The 22,423-nt window shown below is 49.8% G+C and overlaps 8 protein-coding genes across 8 annotated transcripts; 5 read left to right on the top strand and 3 right to left on the bottom strand.

Moving 5' to 3' along the window:
- Nucleotides 1-4,095: 4,095 nt before the first annotated feature.
- On the top strand, nucleotides 4,096-5,840 carry Asppvi_005535 (alpha-amylase; the record flags this gene model as incomplete). Its single annotated transcript, XM_043301454.1, has 2 exons — nucleotides 4,096-5,109; nucleotides 5,175-5,840. 2 exons carry the CDS (start codon nucleotides 4,096-4,098, stop codon nucleotides 5,838-5,840), a joined length of 1,680 nt encoding a protein of 559 aa, XP_043157389.1.
- A 1,051-nt stretch (nucleotides 5,841-6,891) lies between these two features.
- On the bottom strand, nucleotides 6,892-7,709 carry Asppvi_005534 (GPI anchored serine-threonine rich family protein; the record flags this gene model as incomplete). Its single annotated transcript, XM_043301453.1, has 4 exons — nucleotides 6,892-7,043; nucleotides 7,099-7,352; nucleotides 7,403-7,534; nucleotides 7,585-7,709. The coding sequence occupies 4 exons, from the start codon at nucleotides 7,707-7,709 to the stop codon at nucleotides 6,892-6,894; spliced, it is 663 nt and encodes a 220-aa protein (XP_043157388.1).
- Nucleotides 7,710-10,129: 2,420 nt separating this feature from the next.
- On the top strand, nucleotides 10,130-10,600 carry Asppvi_005533 (GNAT family N-acetyltransferase; the record flags this gene model as incomplete). The annotated part of the gene is made up of 1 exon (XM_043301452.1): nucleotides 10,130-10,600. The coding sequence occupies one exon, from the start codon at nucleotides 10,130-10,132 to the stop codon at nucleotides 10,598-10,600; it is 471 nt and encodes a 156-aa protein (XP_043157387.1).
- A 489-nt stretch (nucleotides 10,601-11,089) lies between these two features.
- Asppvi_005532 (flavin reductase family protein) lies at nucleotides 11,090-11,737 on the top strand (the record flags this gene model as incomplete). Its single annotated transcript, XM_043301451.1, has 1 exon — nucleotides 11,090-11,737. The coding sequence occupies one exon, from the start codon at nucleotides 11,090-11,092 to the stop codon at nucleotides 11,735-11,737; it is 648 nt and encodes a 215-aa protein (XP_043157386.1).
- Nucleotides 11,738-12,277: 540 nt separating this feature from the next.
- Asppvi_005531 (uncharacterized protein) lies at nucleotides 12,278-15,315 on the bottom strand (the record flags this gene model as incomplete). Its single annotated transcript, XM_043301450.1, has 2 exons — nucleotides 12,278-12,378; nucleotides 12,450-15,315. The coding sequence occupies 2 exons, from the start codon at nucleotides 15,313-15,315 to the stop codon at nucleotides 12,278-12,280; spliced, it is 2,967 nt and encodes a 988-aa protein (XP_043157385.1).
- A 1,344-nt stretch (nucleotides 15,316-16,659) lies between these two features.
- Asppvi_005530 (uncharacterized protein) lies at nucleotides 16,660-17,295 on the top strand (the record flags this gene model as incomplete). The annotated part of the gene is made up of 1 exon (XM_043301449.1): nucleotides 16,660-17,295. One exon carries the CDS (start codon nucleotides 16,660-16,662, stop codon nucleotides 17,293-17,295), a length of 636 nt encoding a protein of 211 aa, XP_043157384.1.
- Nucleotides 17,296-18,561: 1,266 nt separating this feature from the next.
- Nucleotides 18,562-20,078, bottom strand: Asppvi_005529 (uncharacterized protein; the record flags this gene model as incomplete). Its single annotated transcript, XM_043301448.1, has 6 exons — nucleotides 18,562-19,011; nucleotides 19,078-19,286; nucleotides 19,351-19,492; nucleotides 19,547-19,646; nucleotides 19,705-19,832; nucleotides 19,890-20,078. The coding sequence occupies 6 exons, from the start codon at nucleotides 20,076-20,078 to the stop codon at nucleotides 18,562-18,564; spliced, it is 1,218 nt and encodes a 405-aa protein (XP_043157383.1).
- A 582-nt stretch (nucleotides 20,079-20,660) lies between these two features.
- Asppvi_005528 (putative FAD-dependent oxygenase) lies at nucleotides 20,661-22,305 on the top strand (the record flags this gene model as incomplete). The annotated part of the gene is made up of 3 exons (XM_043301447.1): nucleotides 20,661-20,939; nucleotides 21,008-21,619; nucleotides 21,670-22,305. 3 exons carry the CDS (start codon nucleotides 20,661-20,663, stop codon nucleotides 22,303-22,305), a joined length of 1,527 nt encoding a protein of 508 aa, XP_043157382.1.
- Nucleotides 22,306-22,423: the final 118 nt, after the last annotated feature.

Raw genomic sequence — 22,423 nt, 5'->3', positions numbered from 1 at the left:
CATATAAGATCTCATGGACCTTCTGTTCGCCTCTTCAGTCTTCATGTGCATCGTTACAGTCCTTGAGTTTTCAGCCTCGTTGGGTCCCTCTTTTCTCGTTCCCACGTTTCTTTTTTCCCCTTCCCTTTTTTTCCTTTACTTTGTTTTTTTACTGGATTGGATCCTGTAGCGTGGGAGTAAGCGGCTCGAACCGTGTATCGGTCTAGTTGATAAAAGTCGTGGACCAGAAAGCCACAAGGCAGAGCCCCAGCAGACAACCAATCCGACTGCTCGGAGCTTGGAAAGTATCTTACAAAAGGAGGCAGTGGCTTAGAGCTGAATGCTCAATCCCAAGAAACAGAGTTGCCAAGACCAAAACCAAGCAGAAAAGCAAATCGGTGAGCCCAGCATTTCTCAGCGAATACAGAGGCCATTCCATCTCGTAAAGCTTACTCGGTAACAGCGTGACAAGATCCATCAACAGACCCTTTGATACATTATTCCATGGGCCAGGGTGGGGACCGAGTGGAGCCCAACGGTGATTTCCTCGAGTCTGGTCCGCGATTTGGTACTGGGACCCTACGTTGTGCCCAATGAGCTCAAGCCACTTATAAGGCGTTGAATCGCTTCTCAATACCAGATCGGGGCGACAATACGGATACTAAAAATAATCTTTTTTTTTTTCAGCTAAGATACTAGAGAGGTAGTGGAGTGTGCTGTTTGTCCTCCGTATCCATTCCCCTTTGGTGATGGGATGAGTGATCGCTAAATCTTCGGTAATGGCTATTCCGGCCGATCCGTTTGTGTGACTTTTTCCGCCAAGAACGAGAAAACTTTTTGCTTTAGCTATGTTCTTGATACCCAGTCATTATTGATTCTATCGAGCGACTGTGGGCTTTTTCCTCAGTTCGTTAAAGTTGATGGGTTGAAAGTTGAGACTGTAGGGAATAGTTCCTCTCCCATGTCCACTACGAAGGATAAAAGAGGATAAAAGATTGAAACAAATGTCTTACAGTAATGTCCCGGAAGGGAAGTAGGCTTTCCTATTGGACTTTGGCGTACGAATCTGCAATGACAGCGCACATATCTTGGACGATGGATGTCCGCTTGTCTCATTATCAGGTCAACAATGACGAATTGCAACGAGCGACGGGGTTGAACAGCATCCTCGGGTTTCAATCAGGGGCATTGCTGGTCGAGCAGTCCAATGAGAATGGTGAGAACCAGGTCTGCCAAGACTGTTATCTTGCTATGGTTGCATCACCTCGACGTATCGGGCCAGATGTCCGTATCATATTATGGTATGGATTAAGAAGAGGCCTTCAGAGGTACCTCAGTTTTACAAGAGACCAGGTTTATATCAAGCTTTTCCCTCTCAGCATACCATGTCAAAAGACTTCCATTTGTAGAGGCATGGCTTCATGATTCATGAACCATCTGAAGCGAAAATTGTTTATCAACTGGATCTCGTCTATCTACATAGTACAATAAAATTGTCATCAGGGGCCCCAGTGACTAATTCACTAGTGCTTCCATGGCGTGACGGTGGCGTCGGAGTCGGTCAAAGTGTCAACTCCAGACCCTGGTCCTTAGAGTCTGTTCGTATCTTGACTTCGAGGATGGTGCCACAGAACTCGATTCTCTCTTCGACTTCGATCCGGACTTCGTAAGGATTTTCCCGCTAAAAAAGCAACCATTGCAGTGTTAATTTCCCATCGTTGTGTCGACAGGTCGACAGGTACAAACCTACAGATTTACAGAGGACGTACCATGGATGTCAGCGATGAAATACGAGATCTCTGGTTAACAACCGAGAAAGCCGAGCATCGGTCCGAAGTGGACCTGCTGAATCCATCTCAGACATTTACTTAGGTTGCAAGTAATTGCTCAGAATTTTTCCGTGGTCGATATGTTAGACTATTGGAAGCTAGGGTCTGGAACCGAATCTGCTAGAACAGGAGTGGAAAAAGGGCCCCGTAGGTTACCATATATTTACCGGAGACAGTTACAGACGGTAAGTTACCTCCATGATTATTCGCGGTCCTCTCTCTGTACCTTAGTTTTTCAGCTGATACAGAGTAGACGAATCATCAATCTCATATTTTCTGGTATTGTACTCTGTATTGTATTATATATTCAAAGTTATTATTCTTACAGTACTTATCAGGAATGGAACAAGAGGATTGGCTAGCTTGACTGAGCTTAGCCTGGTAATTTGGTCTTGGCCTGAGAACAGTTTCTCCCCTGCTGGGGGAACAGATTTCTCAACCTAGCAATCATTATGCGCCTTCTGTGATGACAGGTGACAGAGATGCATCATCATGTCAAGCTCTCTAGATATGTTGAAAATAAGAACCCACACAAGATATATATTTCTCATATGCAGTTGTTAACTGCATTCATTTCAAATTGGCTCAAAAGAACTATGCCTAATCAAGACTGCCTATGACTGATCGTCTGAGACATATTTTCTTGTCTTAATGTCTATGGTGAGATCACATCCAGGTACTTAACTGCCTCCTTCCAAGTTATTATTGCTCCATATTTTACTCCTCTTTTCTCCTTTTTAGCCAATATTTTTGCTCCTGGACCTCCCATCGCATCCCACAATGGTGCGCTTAAATTCATGTGACGATGTGATTCCTTGTGTGACACGGCTGTAGAGCTTTCTCCCCTGATTGACTGCCACCAAGATGGTCAGACTTCAGGGCTCCGACGCAGCTAAGCACTCGGGTCAGGTCAGGTACCAAGTGCTTCTCGCCACAGTGGACATCACCGCACTCCAGCCACTGACATGCTGCATCTGGAGTATGTAGTATCGATGTAGTAGACTATTATTTGACCGTCGTGTGAGGATAATGACTTGGGTGTGTCGAATAAGCCGGCATAGGGGAATTGCCTAGCTACAAGAGGAAATGTGGGCGCGGGGTTTGAGCCATATGAACGACTGAGAGCTCGCCTGAAATTCGGACTTGAAGGCGACTCTGATCTCCTGATGTGGTTAGGATCTGCCATTGGACAATCGGTGGTTCATGAACACTGCAAGGAACCTAAGGCGGAGGACCCCCTCACGAGGACAATCAACAATAATCGTCAGGTTGTCCTATATTATTAAATACAATCAATCTATTGCTTCTCTCTAATTTCTTCAGGTGCTCATGGAATTAAAGATCTATGCTAATTCTGCGGAGGTGCTCCGAAGCAAAATTGCTTAAGACTATATTAAGAAATGCGACGGCACTGGTCCAGTGGTCATTCATGGTCTGGTCCGGCTATGTGCGGGTTGCACCCGGTAGACCCAAGACATGTCCTCACAAACGCAGGTACCAGGCACCGCAGTGTGCCGTTGGTTGTCTTTTCAAATTGCACCTTACCTCTAGGGAGTAAATTCAGTAGACATCAAATTGAACACACCCAAGTGCTCCGTACTATGTAAAAGAAAGACTGAAGAGGCAATACAACAACAACCTCAACCCTGGCCAAAAGATCACATGTCCATCATCGGCCGTTTACCAAGGAGAATCCTGGAGAAAAATGGATAGACTAGAATCACTAGAGCTGCGGTTCTGATGGCTTCCCCCACAATTCCACTCTTTTAATCTAAAGTTTCTGCAGCAAAGCAGGGAAATCCTTCCCGCCTGACTCTCTCTCCTTTCTGCCTCCTCCCCTCTCTGTCGCTACTCCCTTCAATCTTGAGTTCGAGGCCCTTTCTTGCTGCTCCCCTCGTTGGCCCTGTTTAATCTCTGTCTCTTCCTCCTCCTACCATCGTCATTCGTTCTATACCCTGCCTGCGATCAGGCCTGTCGTTCTTTACCCTGTCGTCCCTCGCTATTTTGAGTTTATTCCTACCAGTTCCCTGTTCTTTCGTCTTTTTTCTCTAATATTCTAGCCTTCATCGCCATTCTCGCTTGCACCAGCGGTTCTGGGGAGTCTCGACGAAAATTGTTCCCTATCTCGTCAACATATTGCATCAACGTATCTGGAACTTGCAAAATCGCGGGTGATTTGATTCTGTTGTGGGACTCTAGGATTTCAATCCAGACGAGACACCATTGTGCCAAGCTGGGATCCGCACTACCCCATCACTGAGTCAGCCTTCAGCTCAATGTTCCGATCATGAGTTCGCCTTCGATATCACGGCGATGCATGCACATCGTTTCTCTTTTCCTCCTGGTCGCCTCCTCACTCGCAGCAAACACGGCGCAATGGAAACCCAGAGCCATTTATCAGACCATGACGGATCGGTTCGCCCGCACTGACGGGTCGACGACAGCGCGATGCGTGGCGGCCGAGAACATTCGTTGCGGAGGGACATGGCGAGGAACAATTGACCACCTGGATTACATCCAAGGTATGGGGTTCGATGCGGTCATGATCTCTCCCGTCGTTAAGAACGTGGAGGGCCGCGTGTGGTACGGCGAAGCCTACCATGGATATTGGCCCGAGGACATCTACAGCCTCAACCCGTACTTCGGCACGAAACAGGATCTGCTGGATCTGAGCGCAGAAGTGCATAAGCGGGGGATGTTCCTCATGATGGACACGGTCATCAACAATATGGCCTACGTCACCAACGGCAGCGACCCGGCCACACATATCGACTACTCGACGCTGAAGCCGTTCGACAGCGCCAGCTACTACCACCCCTACTGTAAAATCGTAAACTGGAATAATTTCACCGAAGCGCAATGGTGTCAAACTGGTGATGACGTGGTGCCACTACCCGATCTCTACACCGAACATGCCGAGGTCCAGAGCACGCTGGAGAAGTGGGCGCAAGACATGATCTCAACCTACTCGATTGACGGGCTGCGTATCGATGCGGCCAAGCACGTCGACACGGGTTTCCTGGCCAAATTCGGCAAGGCCCTCAGCGACACCTTCATGACTGGGGAGGTGTTCCAGCCCGAAGTGGACATCATCTGCGACTACAAGAACAACTACATCACCAGCGTTCCCAACTTCCCCGTCTACAATTCCGTCATAGCTGCCTTCACCACAGGCAACACGAGTTCACTGTCAAACATTGTAGAAGTGATGAAGAACAGCTGCCACGACGTCACATCCATGACCATCTTCACGGAGAGCCACGACGTGGACCGGTTCGCCAACATGACCTCAGACATGGCGGTAGGGACCGACCCCTTCCCCCAAGAACCCTCCGCTCCCAGCTGATGAACTGAACCCCTGTTTAGCTCGCAAAGAATGTAGTCACGTTCAACATCCTCTTCGACGGCATCCCGATCATGTACCAGGGGCAGGAGCAGCACTTTCACGGCAATTATCACGCCAACAACAGTAACCGAGAAGCCCTCTGGCTGTCCGGCTACAACACCGACGCCGAGCTGTATCAGCTGGTCGGGAAACTCAACCGCATCCGCAAACACGCATACAACCTCGACAACAACTATCTCGATATCGAGTCCTACCCGGTCTACCAGGGCTCCAGCGAGCTCGCCTTCCGCAAGGGTGTCGAGGGCCGCCAGACCATCATGCTCCTCTCGACGCAGGGCGCCAACCAGAAAGCGCCGTATGACCTGAACTTGCCCGTAAGCTTTAACCCCGGTGTAGTAGCGATGGATGTCCTCAACTGCGTCAACTATACCGTCGACGGGGCCGGTCAGCTTGTCGTTCCCATGGACAAGGGCGAGCCCCGCGTTTTCTTCCCCGCAAACCTCATGGCCGGCAGTGGGCTATGCGGCTACTCCGAGTCAAACATCAGCTATGTAGAGCTGAAAACGGGCAAGCCGGCAGCGTCAGGGTCTGCGGGTGTGATGTCGATGACGCCGGCGGGGATACCGCTGACGATTCTGTTCTCTGTTTTCGTGTCAATAGTCACTGGGTTGGGGTTTGGGGGTTGACTTAGCAATTTTTTTTTCCTTGTGCATACCCTATCTATTTATTCTTTTTTCACGTCATTTCCATGGGATGCCAGTATCTCGGTAATGTTCTGTAAATGTTTATATATTTTGGTCCGAATGTACATAGCTTGGAATATCCGTCTTTTCAGCCGCACCGTCGTTGCCTAGGCGTTTATTATTGGACAAATTCTCACCGAGGCTCGTATAGAAGCTTTCATCGGCAACCTCTCGCATAATCAACCCGTATTCCAATCTCACCGCACGCAGCCTCGTCATCGCTGTGATAAGGATTGAATATGGATTGCTCCTCTAGCCGCCGATTTGACTTCGACTATTTTTCCCGATCAGGCTGTCGAATCACAGCAGAGTGATACAGTCTTGCATATTGACCAATCAGGCTTCCGAGTCCAGATTTTCGATTGTCTCAGGACCGGTGTTTGAGTTTTGGTACCTGATACCATCCCTATTCCGTATACGTAATATATTCCTGCATTGGACCCTGGCAAAACGCCCCCGAACACGACAATATTCTCGTGTTCGACAATACCCGACCTAGCCGCACAAAACACCTTGGTTTTATGGCATAGGTTTCGAAATGGTTACGTAGACTGAATCCTGCAATAACTTCCTCATACGGAGTACTACGTAATGTGTCAAACTACATACATCCCTGCACCAGGTAACGCCTTGCATGACGCCTTCAAACACAAGTCGTACCTAACCCAAGGTATCGACAGTATCTACCATACTCTCCGTATGGGGACATAGCACAATACAATACAATACCAACACCAGCAATCATTGACAATGTGATCTATCAGTCGCAAAGTGAACACGCAAGGGCAAAAGCAAAAGCATTGCATTAATTATGGGGTACTGATAGTGATAGTGATGATAAGGACAGACAGTCTAACAATGCGAATTGCAGATCCTCATATACATACAAAGCAGTACACGTACACGTCCAGTACACGGAGGGTGTTATCTATCTACTTTGTAGATATCTGGCTGCGCGAACCGGATCATTCGTTTCTGAGATGAGCGTTCACGTTTACAGAGCCAGGACGGCCAGACCCAGGAGGAGGGTGCCGGCGGGGATAGCGAGCGAGCCGGCACCGTTGGGGGTGGTGCTGGCGGTGCTGGTGCCGGAAGCGGTGGAGGAGGCGTTGTGGCTGGCGGTGGAGGAGGCAGTAGTCTTGGAAGCTACACAGGGAGAATGTTAGTAGAGTTCTTGAAGACGCCAGGACAGGCGACTAACCAGTGCCGGAGGCGGAGGTGCTCAAGGTGGAGGCAGAGGCGGTGCCAGAGGCAGTGGCAGTGGCAGTGGCAGTGGTAGAGACCGTACCGGTGCTAGAATGAGAGGCCGTAGACGAGGACTCAGTGGCAGTGGTGCTAGAAGCAGAGTCGGAGGTGGTGGTGGAGCCGGAGGACTCGACCTTGAACTGCTGGGACTGGGCGAGGATGCCGGTGTTCTTGGGATCCTTGGAGACAAAGTTGACCTGGTAGCCGGATCTGAGATAGATCAGTATATGAAGGGTGTGTTGCGGGAGAAATAGACGTACCCGCTGTCGACGGAGACACCGTCAATGGTGTAGGAGCCGTCGCTGGTCTTGACGTTCTCGGCGACCAGCTTGTTGACGGGAGGGTAAGAGTTCATCTTGACAAGGTAGATGTCGAAGGAGGAGGGGTCGGAGCTATCCTTGTCAGTATGCTACGCATGGTAACAGTGTCTAAAGTTGAGTACCTGACAGAGCTCCATTCGACCTTGGTCTTCTCGCTGAGGTTGACATCCTGGTCCTTCTGGGGAGAGGTGATGGACAAAGCGGCGGCAGAGCCGACCAAGGCAGTGAGAGTCAGAGCGAAACGCATTTTGATAGCGAGTGATTGAAATGTAAAAGTCTACCGAATGTATTAAAATTAAATATGGCTGCGGAAGTCAGACAAACGAGTGACTGGTAGTGAAGTGATGAATGAAGATGAAACAGGGAGCGCCGAGGACACAGGGAATTGATATTTTATATCTAGCATCGAATCTCACGCGTAGCAGTATCAAATTTATAAATAGCAGAGACACCCCATATTATCTGGCCATGTCTTACTCTTGCAGAGCCCTATCACAGCTTCAGGAACCAAGGGTGAGTCAACTGTGAACCACTCCTCMTATCGGTCAGGTATCCATCCATTGTGATAGCTGAGATGCAATCGATGGATCTGGTCGAAACCAACCAGATCAATAATGCGAGTTTATTCTCAGTACGTTTAATTTGCATACACAGTAGCCTTACTCGGGTTAATGCAGTGAACTTCTATTCCAGAAGCCGCCTCATGCACTACAGGACCTCCATCAGACCCTGATCGTATCCACAGGGCCAAGATCCTTGCTTGACGCCCCTCGGCCCCTTCAACCTCCTTCAATTGCATCATAGTTACCAGCTTTCAAACTCTCGCGCGTACAAAATCACCCCCTGTTGTAGATAGACAAAATTTCCGGTCCTTCGCCGCCAAGTCACAGCAGAGCTGCAGGATTTCGTGTAGCTGTAGCAAAGGGTCGGGCCATTGCGCCTTGACCTCTCCAATCAAGAGCAGTGCAACAAAACATGTCTTACGGACTACCTTACTATCAACAAGGGCAGTCAATGCTCCACAGTATCCTGCGCCCTGTTGTGTCCACCAGAATCCTGATTAAGGATTCGCCTCGGGTTAAGTTCCAGCCCGGATTACCGGATTGGTGTACTGCGCACTAAGGCTCAAGGAACCGAGGGATTTGCGTAATAATGGTGCAATAATCAATTCGCTTGGTTTTTCCGAACACCATTAATGGATTCTATGACCAGTGAGACACGGCCAATGAGAACTGTCACCCGCTCGGTTTTTGAGCTGCCAAGAGTCCGCTATTGACCGACCCAGACTTTGCTTTTGCAKAGATTTCTTAGACAATACGGAGTACACAGTATTGTACCTTACCAATTTCAGAATAATTACCTTACGGAGTACGCCGTACCGTTTCTAGTTTGTAATCATAGTCCTAAGCTAACACGAAGCACTTTTTATCATGCTTATGCAGAGTAAAAATCTGTTGGGCTGCAATCACTAGTCAGGAGTATCATTCGGCTATTGAAGCCTATTACTCCGTAGTGACTAATGCTTTATGATTCTTACGTTGAGATACCTCCTTAGCAGTATGGTGGATAAACAGAAACGGTGTGATATCTGCCATAGGGCACACAACGGGGTCTTCTATTTATGGAGACGATCTTCTGGTTTCCGAAAATCAAAGCCCTTCAGACCCAAGGCACATCAAGTGGCTCGGTACTGTTATTGGGTGGTCCGGATCTGATGTGCTGTTCGGGCATGCTCTCCGAACATGAACCTCCAGGTACATCCACAGTTCTTCGGGCCATCCGTGTGGCAATTGCACCTGGCGAATTTTGAACCATCTCGTGTGCTGGTTCCATTTCGGCTTATTCCGCCTTTCCAGCAATAGTTATCTGCTTGTGACCGAGATGAACCCTTCGGAGTACGGAGTAGACTCGGCAGCGTTCTAGCTCAGACATGATACCGAATAGATGTACAGCAACTAGAGTATGCTTTTTTTTACCATATATGATTTCTTCAGCCACAGTGATACTGCAGAACTGAACGATCCTTCGAGGTGCTTGTCGATACACACGTAGAGTTGTTGACGGATTGAGAACTACCAGCAAGGCCAAGCCTGTCATGGAACTGCGGAACAAGTATTCCAGAATTGATGATGACTGTGATTTGATGCCATCTTCAATGCTCACCTTTACCGACCGGCCAGTTGAACTGGATATCAATATAGTATTAGATTCTGCTTGTTCTAGCTGATGTAGAGATAAACGAAATAACGAATCAAAATATTACAACTTCCTCCAGAAAGCAAATTGTGACTACTGAGCAGTGTTCTGGTACTGAAGCTATGGTGTTAAATATATATTGATCCATCGTCAAGACGCTACCTATGAATGCTGAAAGTTTATCGCACCCATGACCGCTCGAGGGACATTTAACATGATAGTTTAAATGCCTATACTGGTAACTGTGTCTCTATATAATAGATGATGAAGTTCTTAGTTGTATTCGACGCAATTGAAGGTATTCTAGATGGGTGAGGCTTAAGTGCGTATCTCGGAACTGATTGACGGGCTTGCTGCCTACTGTTGCCTGCTGTCTTCGCAACATTAATATTCGATGCGCAACACTCATCAAGAATACAGATTATCTGCTTCAGACACCATCATTCTAATAACAGCAATCAAGAATCAAAAATGTCTTCATCAATTCCACCACTTCCTCCCAACTACCGTCTCCATGACGGCTACCCCGCAGTCCCTGATTATCTCCACCTGCGCGCCGCTTCAGGCCTCACCCCCAAGACCAAGGCACAGGCGACCGCGGTGGCTCAAGGCAGCTGGTACGGCTGCTATGTGACATTCGAAGATGAATCATCAGGAACATGGACTCCAGTGGGAATGGGCCGCATTATCGGCGATGGCGGATGGTATTTCCATATCGCCGACATGGCAGTCCTGCCTGATCATCAGCGAAAAGGATTGGGAGATATCATTCTCAAGACGCTTCTGGCGAAGATCCGCAGTGAAGCACCAGAGGGAAAGCCGTATGTGAATCTGCTTGCTGATGCACCCGGGAGAAAGCTGTATGCGAAGAATGGGTTTGTGGAGTCGGCGCCGAAGGAGCTCGGGATGATGATGGTAATGGAAAGGGGTGAATCGAAGTGATTGAGAGTTCTTGATGTGGGTATGCCTATGAACGGGAATTGCGATGTTTGCTTGTCCTTACGGGCTTCCTCGACGTCTCCCATCTTGAGCTTCAAGGTCCACGAGCGGAGAGTGGCAATATCGCATTCTCAGTATGTCCGGGTGTGACTGTGCTTTGTTTCTAATTGGTTAGATTAGAAACAATATGGAATGTCAGGACTATGGTGTAGATACTTATTCGGCAGGTTCTGGGAAATATGGACGGCTTGCTGTCAAATTGGCCAGTGATGAATAGATACGAGAATCCACAATCGAGACTATCAAGGCAAAAGGGCAATAACAAGACACTGACATGGATATGACCAGTTAAATTGCTCGAGTCGGCGTCAGTGCTTTGATGGTGTATATAAGCTCATAATAACACCATGCGGATAAAAATCAATGCTCATCATCTTTGCTCAATTCCTCTAACGGCCATTCAATTTGCTCGTTTGCCTGCCTCACAATATAATGGGCCATTCTGTCATCTCGCCTGCCATCTTCTACTGGGGTACCCCGGTCGTTCTTGTCACAACAGTCAACGAAGATGGAACACCGAACATCGCGCCTATATCATCTGCCTGGTGGTTGGGAAATCGTGCCGTCCTAGGGTTGGGACGGAGTTCACAGACAACCGCCAACCTCATCCGCACTCGACAGTGCGTGCTCAATCTCCCGAGTGATGACATGGTCCAAAGTGTTAATGCTCTGGCCCAAACAACCGGCACCAAAGATGTGCCTCCAGGCAAGGTCCGGCGAGGCTATCGATACGAGAAGGACAAGTTCGGCATCGCGGGATTGACTCCAGCGTCTTCGGATCTTGTACAGCCTCCGCGGATCCAGGAGTGTCCGGTTCACATGGAAGCTGAGGTTGTCGATATCCATGAGCTTTTCAAAGACGGACCGGTGGAGTTGAAGGGGTGCCTCATGGCGATTGAGGTTAAGGTCGTAAAGACTCATGTTCTGGATGAGCTGCGACTTTCTGGGTATGCGAACAGGATCGATCCTGATAAATGGAAACCGATGGTCATGTCGTTTCAGAATCTTTATGGATTGAAGGATGGAAAGCTGGCTGACTCGACACTTGCAAAGATTGACGAGGAGAGTTACCGCGTATAGATTAGAAACTCTGAGTTGTTAATTTCCGTTGCCTGTCTTAAGTGAAGTAGATGAATACCATGAGGTTGCGTCGTTATTGAGCACTACTGCGAGATGGCATTCCGATTGTGAGAAAATCGTACGGTTCAATCAAAGCTGTCAGTCACCACGTATCTCGGTTACGCCTCGAGGCCATCAACAGGCTTCACCGTCTGCAGACTCTTCCCGGGAGCGAAACAGATATCAATGAGTCGACGGAGCGCCCTTAATGCTTCCAGCGTCATTGATGCTGAACAGACCCTTCCCGCGTAACTCACCTCCATGGAGGCGGTTCTCTCTATCCACGCCTTGCAGTGGTTGGATGTAGCACAACGCCCGGTTCCTTAATCGTATATTCTGATGGATGAACAACCCGATTCGGCCAGAGTATTGTCCTGAGTCTGCGACATATGCCCACCGGCAGTTCAGTAAACAAGCAGAATAATCTCGCCTGTATCGAGCTGCAATCCACTCAATACGCAGGTCCAACAAATTGGACGATCTGCTGGCAAACATATACACCTATACCCCCTGGAATATGCGATACTCACAGCGGCCAATCGCGCCATCCATGAGCCACCGGAACGTAACACCAAAATTTGGTTTGGCGGCTCCAGGATTTCCTCCCAGCAATCAATAGAGACTATTTCGAGTCCTAAATTGGTGAAAGTTGAACCATGCACACAGTTATTACCCTCCAGTCCTCGAACCTCAAGCCGCGGGCCCGCTAAGCCTCGCAATATATCAAGATCAGCGACCCATTCTCCCTCGTCATTCATGGCTACTTTTGTCTCCAGGTAGTACGCCTCCATCTCACGATAACTGGAGGATGCAAGTGTGACCGGGGCTTCGAAACCTGTAAACGACAGATGGATGGATGTGCCTTCGAATCTCCCGCCGGACGGGTCCCCATCAAAGGGATAGTGATTGATGAAACGCCATCGCTCAAGATCATGCTTTCGGATTTCCAGCTCGAGTGGTGCAGTTAACAATGAGATACCGGGCTTACCTACATTGCCGACCACGTGGGCCACGGCGCATGAAGCCATCTCAGTCGAAGGAATGGGGTCCTGAAGAAGTCGTTTGGCAATGAAAAGGGAGTTCCCACTCGAGATTGCCATTACGCGGGTAAGGTCTGTACTGTCGACGTTGACTGTGCCAGACTCGAGCTGCAAGATCGCTGCGAACGCATGCTCGCGGGACAAAGGACTCGGGTAGATTGTGTCTTGGACGTGGCCATCACGAGCTTGTTGATACGCCGCTATTGGCAGGAATTCAAGTTCGGAGACGAGCGAAGCCGTCCACTTCCATGAATTTAACGGCTTCTTGATGACGTTGATTGAGATGGTAGCCCGTGGTAGATGCCGCTTGTAGTAGTCCATGATTCTCCCAAGCGTGAGTAAAGAATAACCATGAGAGGTTCGCTCTGTGTCGAAGTAGTCATAAAGACAACGAGCTGCAATGTCCGCACGTATAAGATTCCTCTCCAGCAAGCTGTGAATGAAGTCTAGAGGAACGGTGGTTGGCGTCTTTCGCTGCAATCGCATTTCGCCCTCTGGCCGTCTGGAGTACACCGCCGCTAGATTGTGCACGCCCATAACAAAGTCAAAGTACACATACCGACCAAATTCCGGATTGCCGTCCAATAATTCGTAGAAGATAGCATCACTCAGAAGGGGCTCCCTTAAGTCACTCTGACTTGCTCGAGGCTCTTCTGCTGCTTGTCCGTACGGTTGCGATTCAGCAAGTTGTTCCACATTGGCATAGAGCTCCTCAAGGGCCACGCCGTGTTGGCCGCTACTCAGGTCTCCCGAGGGAGGGAAGCAGATCCAGCTCTCACCGTCCGGAACGTGAAGTTGCTGGTCGATACCTGGCGTCTCTCCTTCGTATTCGCTACGCTTTCGTTTCGCACCGCTCCGAGTGATGTCCGGGTTCGCTGTCGCCTTGATGGATACGTATACCCAGCCATCCTCTGCTGTACGAAGACGAATGATGTGATGAGCACCATCCAGAGAGTATTCTAAACACATCCTTCGCAGAATTTCTACCCGGACCTCCAGGCTGCTGACCATATGGAGAATAGAGGGCAGATTTGCTAATCCGAAGAATGATTGCGTTGAATTGCCTTCAGCTCCGATCCACGATTTTCCGTAGTTGGCTCCATACTTCAGGAGCTGAAGGGCAACTTTTCTTTGGGTTTCGTCCTCTGAGGATAAAAGGTCTATTCCGTCCATGAAGACATATATCAGCTGCAAGACCTTCATGTTTTGTTTGAAACCGAGGACGCTCCCATCCATTGTATCCGAAAATTTGTCGGATAATGGCAGCGCGTCGCCCTTGCTCTCTCGCAGTTGCACCTGATAGCGACTGTAAAACATGGCCCATAATAGCTTGAAGAATTTCCCGGCAATTGATGCATGCGCAAGCGAATCCAAGGAAGCCCCCAGGACCAGCGCCTGTAGCTGTGCTATGGTCAACCTAGAGTCATGCATGGTTGAGCGCTCCCGCTGGACAGTTCCATAGTATCGAAGACTGGCCAGGGGCAGGGACCAGTAGACTCCGTTTGGAGACCTAGACTGGTCTGAATCGGAACGGGGAGCGATGGATATGGTGACGATCCCCCCGTCTTGGACTAACGGATCCTTCTGGCGAATCTCTCGCGTAATTGAGCCCAGGACTACTAGGTCTGGGTAAATATGCCAGCAAGTAAGGCCAAGAAGAACTCCACCGTCAATGATCCGTTGAGGCTCTCCCCTGATTAACTTGTCAAGAGCAGTCAAAGCGCAGCTGAGGTTCTGGATCACGCTATCATAAGAATTCTCCTTGCTGGATGCAGTCCGGCCTTGATGACTCCCGGCAGCCTTGACGGCCACCGACAGATTATTCACGATCAACCTAATTTGATCTTGCTGTCGGACACAGGCTCTATCGGCCACTTCAAGCCAAGCACGAGCACTGGAGTCCCAACTGCTCAGCGATGAGCGGCTGATCTCGTGGGATGCCGCTGCCTGCGCCAAAGTATAACCCGCGATGTCTCCCGACATGGCCGCCTGCTGTTTGATCTCCATCTGTCGATGACTGACTAGCTCGGCCCAGATGGCCGTCGCTTCCTGCGGTGACCAGATCCGAGCTAGCATGCACGCTAAAAGATGCATTCGAAGCACAGGCCTACCACTCGTTGCACTGGCCCAGATCGTCGTGTAATCAATTCCCAAATGTGATCCAAAGAAGGTTTCTGCGAGACCCTTTGGCTGATCCATTGTATCCGTCGTTTCCTGCACGATTTCGGTCACTCGGGTGCCATACGCCTCCAGCAGCGCAGGTACCTCGGGGAGGACATCCTGAAATAGCACGCCTAGCCTTCGAGCCAGAATGTGGAATGACCCTTCCTCAGCTGACTGTTTCCGGGCCTTGGAGAGACGTTGCTCGATGGGCTGCAGCTCGGCGGGAACTTCGTACTTGACCAGGGAAAAATCGAAATTCACATGTGCTAGAGCGAGGTTGGCTTCACCTACTGCATGCACTGCTGCTGCTGCGATGCGCTGTATAGAGGCCGACATGTTTAACAGAGTCGGGTGTTGAACCTGACGGTGGAAGATTTCGAGTCGAGGGCATTTATCTATTTGGTGATTCGTGGCTGTGCTTATTCCAGCGCTTTGCAGGACAGAGATCAGCGTTCGGATGCTGATAGACAAGGCTGAAACAGCTCGTCTACACGTGCAGGCATATCACTGGTCTTCATTTTGGCCACTAAACCCTTAGTATTTCAGCTATTCAATCGTTCCACGTTCATGTTAGAGCTTTAACTCCGTCACCTTGGCTGTAAAACACAAGAGTGAGAACCGACAATGGAATCTATTGGCTATCATTTTTGGGAGTGAAGAAGCAATATCTAGCCACCTTGGGTCACTGATTCAAGGAGTATAGCTTTCTTTATCTTCCAACTATAAGCTATATAGGCGCCTAAGTGGATTGATATGATACTATCATACCTTTTCTAGGAGTCTTGCTGTGGTATAGTGCAAGCTGTTATGTAAAGTTGCCTATCTACAGTGGATATAGTTTTTTGTACTTAGATTAGACATGAGTTGAACCTCATATCGGCTGGTGGCCTCTAGGGATTTAAGAGGGGCAACCCGGCAGCGTGGGCACCTTTACATGGCATGATTCTTTGCCCTGTCGGCTCTACTCCGTCCATATAGCTAATTCACCTGTGTTCGTTCGGTGGACATACAGAGGAGATGATTCCTGGGAAAGGGAATCTCGTAGTAGTGGTGAGGAATATGGAGACCCTTTTCATCAGCCCATCTGGGATGTTCAGTGATCCTATGTACACAGTCTATTTCTGTTGGTTCCTTAGGTCTGTATATTCTCGAGTTGTACAAAGTATGATCTTGAGACATATCTGACATTTTCCTACAGCATAAAGGCCATGATTCTTAGAAGTAATTTAAACATAAGCTTGGTGACCCTGGTCCCACTGTAGGTGTCAGCCTTGTCACTCTGACGCCGACTTTAGCTGGTGCTGCGTGCTACATGAGGTAAGGGAATCAGCAAAGGCAACCACTACTGATCCATATACCGCCAAACTGCAGATGGATTGACGCGAGATGCTGCCAGACAGGCGAGACTTCCCAACTGGGAAACCGCACTATAGCTACTGCCAGTTTGTTTTGAACCATTGTATATCGCCACTCTTGCTTAGACCTAGTACTTACGAACTCTCTAACAGAGCCTTCTCCAAGACTCTCTTATTCTCTTCTCAGAACTCGACTCTGATCCGCTCGAATTTTCGCGAATTTCTAGTCCATTGGTGAACGATCTCATCACAACTCAGAGCTGCTCACATCATCAGAAACCCATCCAGCATTTCTGGCATTAACATCATCGAAATCGTCTCCCCGATGCCTAGCTTCCACGACAGCTTCCACGACTTCCATAACTTTTGCGACCGATACCTTCTCCCGATTCTCCTACACACTGTTATTAGTCTCAACGCCATCCAGTACTACGTTTTCCGCGAAGACTGTGCTCCAAATGACCTACTTCGCATCAATATGAATGCTTGCGTCATACTTACCCTAGACTGGCATCGAAAGCGAGCCCCTGGCAAGCCTACTGCTATCAATGTGTTTCTGGCTATACTCCTGGCACTACTCCTGGCGCTAGAATGTCTCGGCATTCTGGATATTCTCGGCTATTCCCCGCGGCTTACAGGCGTGATCAGGGGCCTTTCGGACCAGCACAGTTGTCGACGTATGACTGGCACCTTCGATAATGTCAAGTGGTCGTTCTATGCTACTGGACAGCACTGCGATACGACGGCGCAGGAAGCTAGTATTCAAGGGGCTATCGCAGAGTACATTCGGAATGCAGAGAATGGGACAATCTGCGGCACCCAGTGCTTGCGTCTGGATCATGGCGGTACCTGGAATGGGTGGTTGAAGCTGGGCTCGGTCAGCAGTTTTGACGAGAATGCCTACTGCGGTGTCGGCCTGCCGTTTGATAAATGTATCTCGGGTGGAAACGATTATATTTAATCTGTCGCGAGGGATTACTGCTGCTGGGGACAAAGTTGTCGGCGGGCTTTGGCGGCGTCTCGGGTGAATACTCCTTTTGGTGCCTGGTGGAGGAGCAACCTAGGTCAGCACAGTCGATATCTGCATTGCGCCTGTGTTGGCTTCTGAGGTATGAATGTTGCCCAAGATGTGTGGTAAAATGAAATTCCTACAATGAAAGGAACTAATATGACTTTGACGGTCCGCCTCTTTCCTTGTATGAGTATAACCCTTTAGGCTATCACACATTTGCTCTTTTCCTTTGCAGTAGTCATTGGCTCCTGCCATACACGAATTGCCTATTCTCAGGCAAGTATTAGCAGTTCATGAATATCTTCAGCGATATCTTGAAGGGGTCACAATCTGAGAACCGCTTACCTCTTGAAAGAGCTCCTTCACATTGAATTGATTCTGAGCAGAGCACTCAATGTATCTAGAGGCGCCTAACTTCCTGACCATCCTTTCACCCTCCGGACACGTTACGTGTCGTTTCCAGTCTTCCTTGACTTTTATACTAGAATTGTTGTCCCTTGCGTCGACCTGAGTACCAACTAGCAGCCACGGAACCCCAGAGCAGCAACTCCGTAGTTCATCGAACCAGTAGTATTCCACGCTGGAGAAGGACTGTCGGTTGATGACAGAGAAACAAATGAGAAACACGTTGGTATTGGGATAAGCAAGTCGGCGTAACCGGTTCCTTTCCTCGTCGTTCCAAGTGTCCCAAAGTGCCAGGCTGTAGGACTGGCCATCAACACTGAATGTATCAGCGAGTACGATAATTGATGTCCAGATGCAGCCTACCTAACGTCCACTGCGTAATTGTCGAATACACGATAGTCGGGAGTACAGAATTGATTGGTTACATATCGCGTCAAGAGCGTTGTCTTGCCAACCCCGTTGTCACCGAGAAGCACGCATCTAACTCGTTGTTAGTTACATGCAGCGTGTCGCATATGGCTATTTGAGATTCCATATTATTATACTTCACGTCTTTGGCACGCTCTGACATTCTCTTCTCCTTGTGTGCCCTTGAGAAACGGCCTCACCCTGAATGAGGACCTTCGGAGGTCAAAGGACACTCGCTCGTATTTCTGAAGACTAGCCTGATTACAACATCTGAATCCTTCCAAAGCTAGTGACGGACTATCCATTCGAAATTGAGACTAAGTCGCAAATGAAATAGTATGGTGGCAAGAATAGATCGTTTCATATCTGTAAGATTAACTAATTCGACTTCTATGCATCTGATCACCAATTCCCCCGGCGAGGCCGCTCATTCCCACCGAGATGGCTATTTCTATTCTCATGGGTGATCTCAATCTGATTAGAGACGACAATGCCGCGAGAAGGATGTTCACGGCCAGTATCGGGTGCGCCAAATGCCTCCAAGTTATTCATCTTCACATCGTCCACTATCCGTTCCTCACTCTCGCTGAATGTCAAGTTTGCGCTAATAGGATGAGCGGTCGGAGGACCCCGACGGTTCCGGCTAAAGGACTCGCCAGCACCGCCACCGATGGTTTGAAACCCACTGGGGAATTTGTATGTCTTCTGGGAGCTGCCGAACGCGGTGCCAAATATTTTCGAGAGCCAGACTCGAAGAAGATGGAAGACCATGGGAAGGTTGGTAGTAACCACCGCGACGAAGGCCTCTCTTGTTCCCCATTCGCCCGCGAGTTGAGCGCCATGGACGGGATCCTACGGGTATCGATGTTAGCTCGGGGGCCGCGGGCCGGGGATGGCAAATGTGACATCACGACTTACCACCAAGACAAACACGCTCTTGAGGATAGCGCACACGAGAACGAACAATCCAGCGCCGAAGACGATGGTTGCTGCGATCTTTTTCAGGAGTTTTAGGCTGGATTTCCAGAGCATGGGGATGGGGATTAATATGAGGTAGATATCGGTGGAAACGTTGGATGCAAAGGAGGCCCAGACGATCGGCCTGGATATGGCTGCCTGGCAGGCGTCTACAGGTAGAATTGTCAGAGAACGATTGATCGGACGAGGGCGCGGCAAAGACGCAAGACTTACTGCCAGGATCTGGGTTGATCTGCCAGTACTTGTGGAGTGGCCGGCAAGCCGCGAAGATCGTAATCACGCTGACGAGGAATGTTCCGATGACAAGAGCGAACCCAACATAGACGGGATTGCGATACCGCTGGCCAAGGCCATCCTGTCGTCCGCATGAGTACCAATTGCGATTGAAAGGAGACTTGAGAAGACTTACTGTAAGTCGGAGGTAGAATGCCAGCATGGACAACTTGAGCGACCATATCAACACCGAATACGTAGTCCACCCAGCCACTTGAATTTTCGACCCAATTACCCTGTATATGTGTGAGCTCGTTCTCATCATATCCTAAGTACTCTCAGAACAAGACATACCTCAATCGGTATTCTGGATCATCAGGGGACAAGGCTGCCCGCTCAGCGTCGGTCAAGCCATTATTCGCAAGGCCATGCGCGACATGGCCCACGGAGTACGCAAGAGCCGTCTGCGCCGAGTAAAATACCTGCTCGGAATAGGCATTAGCGACTGATTGAGATATATCCATGAGTGAGCGACGAACAATTGCAACCCACACAAGAAAGTCTTCGGCTTGCAAGTGTCTGAACCCCACGGCTCTCACCCGGGAATACGTTCGGAGTATGGTCACCGTAACGCCGATTGCATATAGCGTCCAGTGCTCAACCGTGGACTTGTTCAAGGCTGCCTGAGCAGCCTGAGCAGCGTCGTCTGCAGCAGAATCGGTCGACATTAGAGCAACGAAGCATTCGGGCCAGCATGGCCAGCTGGCGGGTTGACCAGAACGTAGAGTGACAACATCGGACTTAGGTTTCCTATGTATGAAGAGAGTAAAAAAATAAGCGAAAGAGTACCATCGAAAAAGAAGAATACCAAAAAATAGTAAAAGTATATTTTTGGCCCCCTCGTCTGCCGGTCGTGGTCATTGCCGAGTCCATCTAACAATGCTGGCTGGGCCTCGGAGCTACACGGATCAGTAACCAGGATCCCGTCGATGACGATACCCGATCTCGTTAGGTTCTTCAGCGCCGAGCATCAGCCTAGCAGGGATGCGACAGGGATCAAGATAGGTTCACCAATCCCTTGCGCCGAAGAAATGAGGTCTTATTAATTGGTACCTGCGCCCTCATGCCACTTGCAATAGCCAAGGATGTACTCCATCCCGACCGAGGGGTTAAAATGCGACATGCCCCTGTACTTAATGTAACCCTAGGCGCTCGATTGAAGCCAATCAATCGTGCATTTCTCTCTATCTGAATCCTTCTCATTTTGCCTTCCTCTGCTTGAGTCAAACTTTCTTCTTGCTGCCGGTCCAATGCGCTGGCTCAAAATCGAGGCTGTTGCAGCCCTGGCTGCCTCGGCTGTACCGGCATCCTGCTTAACAGTGCCTGGTGCCTGTGATGGGCTCGGAGGCATTTGTCCACGCGGAGATGCCGACTTGAATGAGCTGGGAGACAAGCTTTCAAGTACTGGCAAAATATATTTCCCTGGGTCGGCTGAGTTCGAACAGGCGTCCACACGGTGGTCTGTTCTGGATGCTCCCAAGGTCAATGTTGTTGTGGTTCCTGGGACGGAGAACGATGTTGTTGAGACGGTGTGTTGTCCTCCTCTCTCTCTCAATTTTCCATCGGCGATGGGTATAGTTTGCTAACTAGGACATAGGTTAAATATGCCAACAAGAAAAACTTGCCCTTCCTAGCGTACAATGGCGTGCATGGAGCCATTACCACGCTCGGCAAGATGGACCATGGCATCGAGATCTACCTGAACCAGTTGAGCAGCGTGGAAATCTCCAAGGATGGCCAAACAGCCAAGATCGGGGGCGGTACCATCTCCAAAACCGTCACAGACCAGCTTTGGGCCGCGGGGAAGCAGACAGTGACCGGGACATGCGAATGCGTCAGCTATCTCGGCCCTGCCCTTGGAGGCGGACATGGATGGCTTCAGGGACACCATGGACTTGTTGCAGATCAGTTTGTCTCGGCCAATATTGTCCTGGCCAACGGCAGCTTGAAGACGATCGACGCAAGATCCGACCTCTGGTGGGCTCTCAGCGGAGCCGGTCACAACTTCGGCATTGTGACCTCTGTGACCACCAAGATCTACGATATCCAGCACGCCGACTGGGCCATCGACACGCTCATCTTCAGCGGCGATAAAGTCGAGGCCGTCTACCAGGCCGCCAACGACCACCTCCTCAAGAACGGCACTCAGCCTGTGGATCTCATCAACTGGTCGTACTGGCTCAACATCCCCACCGCTGACCCGAACAACGTAAGTATACATCCTGTCCACAAGTTGTTGCCTTTTCTCACAACCATTAGCCCGTCATCCTATTCTACATCATCCAGGAAGGAGTAAAGACAGTCGACGCAGCCTACACGAAGCCCTTCCACGACATCGGCCCGCTGTCCGCTCAATCTATCGGAGGAAGCTACACCGATCTCGCCGGATGGACCGGCATCGCCACAACCTCCCCGCCTTGCCAAAAGGCCGGCCTCGTCAACCCCCGCTTCCCCATCTATCTCCAAGGATACAACGTCCCGGCCCAGAAGAAGGCATACGACATCTTCGCCGCCGCCACCCGCGGCTCCTCCGCGTTCAACAACTCCATTTTCATGTTCGAGGGATACTCCATGCAAGGTGTGCGCGCTATCAACAGCAAGTCCAGCGCCTTTGCTTTCCGGAATGAGAACCTCCTTGCCGCCCCGCTGATCACCTACGCACCCGCCGGGCCGGACCGCGACACTAACGCCGCGCAGCTGGGTAACCAGCTTCGCCAGATCCTCTTCCAGGCTAGTGGACTGAAGGAGATTGGTGCGTATGTCAACTATGCCTATGGCGATGAGACGCCGCGGCAGTGGTATGGAAGTGAACAGTGGCGCCAGGATCGCCTGCAGGCCCTGAAGAAGAAGTATGACCCGGCAGGCAAGTTTAGCTTTTATGGTCCAATCGCTTAGGGACAATTATGAGGAGGCCATATAGAATCATTGTACAGAGTATAATGCAAGCCCTTGCGCTTTAGTATAGTAATAGATCATGTTTTGCTTCAGGAGGATAGGTACCAACAATGCAAAC

This window comes from Aspergillus pseudoviridinutans, assembly GCF_018340605.1.
Source record: "Aspergillus pseudoviridinutans IFM 55266 DNA, scaffold_4, whole genome shotgun sequence".
Classification (NCBI taxonomy): Eukaryota; Fungi; Ascomycota; class Eurotiomycetes; order Eurotiales; family Aspergillaceae; genus Aspergillus; species Aspergillus pseudoviridinutans.
This window is presented reverse-complemented; position numbering and strand designations above follow the sequence as displayed.